Source organism: Trichechus manatus, unplaced genomic scaffold, assembly GCF_000243295.1.
Source record: "Trichechus manatus latirostris isolate Lorelei unplaced genomic scaffold, TriManLat1.0 scaffold00113, whole genome shotgun sequence".
NCBI lineage: Eukaryota > Metazoa > Chordata > Mammalia > Sirenia > Trichechidae > Trichechus > Trichechus manatus.
Genome location: NW_004444049.1, coordinates 9,171,353 through 9,177,575, shown reverse-complemented (window position 1 = coordinate 9,177,575; position 6,223 = coordinate 9,171,353). Strand labels below are relative to the sequence as shown.

The following is a 6,223-nucleotide window of genomic DNA, read 5'->3' as shown; positions in this document are numbered from 1 at the left end:
TTTGATATCAGCCGGGGGCTTGGATCCAGCCCTCAGAGACTTGGCTGGACCCATGAGTCAGTGGAGGGCAGAGCCCTACCCACACAGCTGCTCCCTAGGGGGTGGCTTGGTACTGGACTTTTGGGGTTTGACTGTTACACTGGACTTGGTCTTCTAAGCTTTAAGCACAGCCTAGGGGTTCTCTTCTCCCTGGGAGAGCTTGGCTCCCAAGAGCCCTCAGGGCAGCTGAGCCCAGCCCTGGATGGGCTGGGGACTGACCACGTGCCTTACGTACCCTTAGTGCCTGGCCAAAGCCACCCTCAGCCCTTGGCAGGCCTGAACCAGTGGGGGCCAGTGTGCTGGGTAAGCTGTGGACCCTTGAACCTGGAGGACCCCCCTGGGACGGGAAGTTATCTTGTGAGCCCCTAGACGGTGTTCCTGGGAACTCCAGAGTTCCCAGTGGGTGTCCATGACTCCAATATTCTCTGAGCAGGGGAGCAGGGATCCCTGCAAGGCCACAGGCGGTCTTGGCTGATGGGTGGAGGCAAATAGCTTTTGCTGTTATTAACCAAGTAATTACTAAAATGCACTTAAACCAGGACAGGAAGGAGTGGGAGAATGGAGCTAGAAAGCCGACAGCGGGCCAGAGCCCTGGGGTGACACTTGCAAAGACAAGGCAGCAACTCCCATCCTGTCTAGCCCTACTACCGCCAAGCTGCTGGCCTCTCCCTCACTCTTGTCTGCTAGTGGCCTTCCTCAAAGGCTCCCTTGCTGGAATGGGACAGCCAGGCTGTAGAAACCCATGCTTGGCAGTGGGCCCCACCATGGCCCACCCTTTCAGGAGCAGAGTGATGGCCTTGGGTTAGTGAAGACGTTTCATCTCAAATGCCAAGTTCATTCACTTTCTGAGTGTGCGCCTGGAGCATTCTGAGGCCACATTCAGGCTGAGAGAAGGAGAATCATTTAGCGATATCTGCTCTGGGTTCAAGGAGCCCTGGTGGTGCAGTGGTTAAGCACTCGGCTGCTAACCAAAAGCAGCCACTCCTTGGGAGAAAGATGTGGCAGTCAGCTTCCATAAAGATTTATAGCCTTGGAAACCCTACAGGGCAGTTCTGCTCTGTCCTATAGGGTTGTTATGAGTCAGAATCAACTTGACGGCAGTGAGTTTTTTTGGTTTTGGCTCTGGGTTCAGAAATGAAATTTGCTATCCTTGCCCTGTGGTGTCCTGCCACCTATTTGGGAACTGGGCCTTGCCCCATCCTACCTCTCATTCTCAGTTTGAATGGAGGGCTTTCTGTGGGGAAGCCAACTGAAGCAGCCTGTGAACTGCAGGCCCCTCTGCCATGCATCTCAAAGCACTTATGGCCAGGATTGGGAAACACCAGGGGAGCTTGTGTAGCAGGGATACCAGCCCCTCCCCAATTTGGCTCCACTCCTCATTCTGACATAGGAAGTCTGTGGCTCCCGGTAGCTTGGGGAGCCGAGCCTTACTTAGGACTGCTGTTCTCCCTCCTCCCGCTGGGGGAGCCCTCCCTAGTGCCTCAACATAGCGAGTCTGTCCCTTGTAATAGGATTCTGGGGTTTCTTCCTTGGGGTGTGGATGTTCTTAGACTGCTGCCCCTCAGTCCATAACTGGAAAGTGACCCTCTCCTGCCCCCTGGAGCCCATCTGGACACAGCACCGCCCCAATCTGGTTAGCAGCTGGCTCTGTTTCCAGGCCTGGGAAAGGAGTCCCCAGTGCAGGAGTTGGGACTCCAAGCTGCTTGAGGGGGTAAACCTTGGACCAAAGTTGCCTTATACCCAAGGTAAAAGGGCTTCAGGAAGACACAGGGCTGCCAGGCTGGCGCTAGAGGAGGGGGTGGTGTCTCAGCTCCATTCCCCACCTGGGGTCTGGCAGCCCATTCCTCCCTCCCCTTCCTTCAAGCTGTACATAGGGCCTTGCAGTGCACAATTCCCCCCACCCACGCTATCACCCCCTTGAAAGCCTGCGTGTGCATAGAGCACCCCTCCCCCAGTTAACTCCCAGTTCCTCTCCCTGAGCTCTGACTCATATTTATCTTGTACCAACTCTGAGGGGGGCAGCGAGGGAAGCAGCCCTAGGCCTGCTTGCTTCCTGTCCCTGGTTCTTTGTTCCTGGAGTAAATATACATATATAAATAAATATATAAATACTGCTTTGTATCTGAGCTTGCCTCCTCATCTCTTGAGACTGTTCTGGTGGGAGCCAGGGCCAAGTGGAACTCAAGGTTTTTTCCAAGATGTCTAGAATCTTGGGGGCTCTGCTAGAGATGCTTTGTAACCATTATCCTTTTTGGCTTCATAGTAGGGTTGGGGACAGGACTCAGTAACCACTCCACTGTCCACACCTCTTCCTTCACACAGACGTGCTGCTGCCCTACCTGGCATAAGAGTAGCCACTTACGGGTAAAGCCTTCTCAGAGGATAAGCTGAGCCTTACGAGGGTGCCCCAGCCCAGAGGAGGGTGGTTACTTGTAGAGGAGGGACCGACCAGCCCAGGGCAGAATGGATTGGTACAGGTCCCTAGAGGAGTTTGCTCTAGAAATGACAGAGAGGGCAGGCCTGGACCCTTCCTATCCACAGGTGAGTCTTAGATGCCAATAGCACAGATACCCTTCCCACACTCCCCTAACCCCCTGGAGGTGGACAGCAGCAGGAGCCATCAGAAGGGCAGATGAAAAATGGGAAAGGGTGGGACTGGGGAAGTCACATCAGTCCCAGCAGCACCCCCACCCCCACAGAACGGACACCAGACAGGACTGTCACACATCTGCCTTTATTGTGAGCAGCAGGTGGGACAGTTCCAGCAATAGTAAAAAAAAAAAAAAAACAACTTATTTATGAAAGTAGGGATTCAGTGAAGCCGCCTGGTTAGTACCTGAAAGAGGAGAGGAGTATCAAAGTGAGACCAATGACCGCCTCCTTTTCTCACTGAATCTCTATGCCCCTGGGGCACGCCAAGGGCTGACAGGCACACTCCTCTGAAGCTGACTGCCCAGAGCCAATTCTCAGTGATTTTCTGCAGATTATCTGCAGCGCGTTTTAAGTCTCAGATCCTGGCCCTTTCTGGGCAGCCTCTCCAAGTCACTGCATCACCATGGGAAGCCCGTGCCCACATCCCCACAGAGCACATTATCCAGTCAGTGTGTGGAGAACCCAGAACTGACAACGTGGTCACACTTGGCTCAAATCTCCATTATTGTTAGTTGCTGCCAAGTCGATTCCAACTCAAGGCAACCCCATGTGTTCTAGAGTAGAACTGTTCCATAGGGTTTTCATGGCTGTGACCTTTTGGAAGCAGACTGCCAGGCCTGTCTTCCGAGGTGCCTCTGGGTGAGTTCAAACTGCCCAACCTTTTGGCTAACGGTCAAGTGCTTAACCATTTGTGCCACCCAGGGACTCCCATTAGGGACATGGGAAGAGGCACATGTGCCTAGTGTCCCTATCCATTCTGCAAGGTCTGTCTGTTAACCACAGGTAAGGGCAGGAGGACTGTTGAGGTAGGTGTGGAAAGGCTTCTCCAGGCTGTGCCTTGGAGGCTCAAGCATCCAGCCCTGACATGGATCTTACCTTTGGGAGTCATACATAGATGCCAACCCAGAGCAGCAGGAAGAGGACTCCAAAGCCCATGAAGAGTGAGGCCACCAAGGAGATGAGGAGCTCTTTGTAGATATCCCGCGTGTACTTGGTGGAGGTTACCTCGTAACTGGATTGGGCTGTTAAGGAGAAGCAAAGGGATGGACTGGGGGGTGCAGGGAGCCTGGCCAGTGTAATGGCGGCTGAGCAAGGTCTGGGCTAAGGCGTTCTGGGAGGCTTGTCTGGCTTGGTGAGGCCAGGCAGAGTGTCCCAAGAAATGACCTGCGCTATGGTGGCCCATCCCACCCCTCCACACCCCCTGAAGAAAATGAGGCCCAGAGTGGTTTTACCCCAGGCCACACAGCTAATGAGTGGTGGAGCTGGGACTAGCGCTCAGACCTCCTGACATCTGAGTGCACCTTTTTACCACCTTGCCCACTTCAACTCCCCTACCCCCAGCCTCTACTCTAGCCAAGCCCTCTGCTCACTGTCCTGGAAATCTGAAGAGCAAACTCAGCTCACCTGAACTGGGGAAATAAGGCCACAACCTGACCTTGGGCATCAACAGTCTTCCCTTGACCTCCTTACCTTCCCCCAGCCCCAACCCAATGTACAAAATTGGCAGAGTGCATGTATCCAGCGTGGTTTCTCCCTCAGCTTCCCACATTGCTAACTCTGGCCCACTGGCTGCTCAGTGAAAGGATACACAAAGAACCAGGCAGTGAAGAACATGCCAATGGCCAACAGCACCACGGTCAGATGGGGGAAGACAGCCGGGTTCACCGGGCTGGTATACCTGCTCATGGCCTCAAGCTCCTAGGGAGGACATGAGATCACAGCCATCAAAGAATCCCATGACTTCAACATGCGGGACTTGAGGATTAGCAAGAGCCTTGTGCCGCTGTGACTGCTAGAGACCCATTTCAGCTTGGGAAATGTGGAAATCTTTCAGAACCAACATCAAGTGATTCAATTTATGAATGACAATAGTATCAACAATAATTACAATTGTATCTTAAACTAAAATAGCACTTTGTCTTTTCAATGAGACAGGAAGGGCAGCTGAGACACGGAAGGTGATTAGCTGTAAATCAATGGTCATAAACATTTTCTGAGGCCAATGACCCCTATGAAAATGTGATGAGAAGTATGGACTTTCTGCCTGGGAAAACGCACATACAAGAAAAATTTTTGCCTAAAGTTTTAGAGGCTCTATGCATACATGTCTAAAGACACCAGGCTAAGAATCCCTGTTGTAAGTCACACAACATGGACTGGTACCCAGCTCTCCACTTCTAATTCAGTATTCTTCCCACTAAACTATTACAGCATCTCAGGATATACAGGCAAATGACATCAGTTAAAATTCTGGCTCTATTGATTAATATGAGTCTCAGTTAAGTGTTGTTGTTGTTAGGTGCCATCAACTCATAGCGACCCTATGTACAACACAAAGAAACACTGCCGGGTCCTGGGCCATCCTCACAATTGTTGTTATGCTTGAACCCACTGTTGCAGCCACTGTGTCAATCCATCTCTTTGAGTGTCTTCCTCTTTTTCACTGACCCTCTACTTTACCAAGCATGATGTCCTTCTCTAGGGTCAATGGCCTCAGTTGAGTGGTTATTAATATCCATCTCACAGGGTTGGTGTATGATTTAAGAAAGATGATGTATGTCAAAGCATCTAGCTCCGTGGCTGGCACAGAGTAGTTGCTCAATAGGTGTTTGTTTCCTTCCTAAGGTTATAGGGAAGATTATGAAATAATGCCTGTGAAAGAGAGCTGTAACCCCAAAGTTCTGAACACATGTTAATTTCCATTGTCACCCATCAGCCAACGCTTCTAGCATCCAGAACATAACTCTGGAGAAGTAAACTGACCCCATTGTTCTACAAGACACTGCAATTCAATTCAGTAAACATTTATGCCCCCCTGAAAATGATAAATACAATCGCTGCCATTTACTGAGCGTCTCATTGCGGGCCCTGTGTGTGGCACTGGGAATACAAAGATGAATAGACATCATCCCAGAGCGAGATACACGTCAGATGGAGGTCACTGGGAGGTGTGGCAGATAACAAAGAAGTCCATGAAACGTGGTAAGAGGTCTATACAGAGCTGTGGGAGCTCCCGGGAAAGAGTAGCCAACTGCCTGAGAGTTGGAAACCCTTCACCAAGATGACATTTGCCTGGGGCCTTACAGGATGAGTACGAGTACGGCAGGGGGAAGAACTTCCCAGACAGAGATAACAGCTTGGGCAAAAGCGCCAAGGTATTAAAAGTGCACCCCATGCCCTCCCACCCTTACAAATCGTGTGATCAAAACCTCAACCTAAGAGTCCACAGCGAGGGGCTTCCCTTTCTCGCCCCTCGGTCTAAGCCAGAGATTCCAGGAGCTTCCCGCCCCCTGGCTCTCGGGCGCTTAAAGTCTCCGGGAGAGAAACGAGGTGCGGGGCGGGTACTAAGGGGCTCCCCACAGCCTTCTTCGGAATTCCCCCCAACCGTCTCACCATCTTGCCGGACACTGGGTACGCCGCCGCTTTACCACCGGAAGAACACGTTGGCAGGAGATAGCGCCCTGTTCAACCGGAAGAGGAAGTGCCCTCACGCAAGTGGCATTGTGGAACTTGTAGTCCTGTCGTTTGGGCA

The 6,223-nt window shown here is 51.9% G+C and overlaps 1 protein-coding gene across 1 annotated transcript; it reads right to left on the bottom strand.

The window, feature by feature from the left end:
- Positions 1-2,749: 2,749 nt before the first annotated feature.
- On the bottom strand, positions 2,750-6,200 carry TMEM258 (transmembrane protein 258). The gene is made up of 4 exons (XM_023738302.1): positions 6,085-6,200; positions 4,280-4,389; positions 3,568-3,703; positions 2,750-2,875 (listed from the first exon to the last, which is right to left on the bottom strand). Exons 1-3 carry the CDS (start codon positions 6,085-6,087, stop codon positions 3,577-3,579), a joined length of 240 nt encoding a protein of 79 aa, XP_023594070.1. The 5' UTR covers positions 6,088-6,200; the 3' UTR covers positions 2,750-2,875; positions 3,568-3,576.
- Positions 6,201-6,223: the final 23 nt, after the last annotated feature.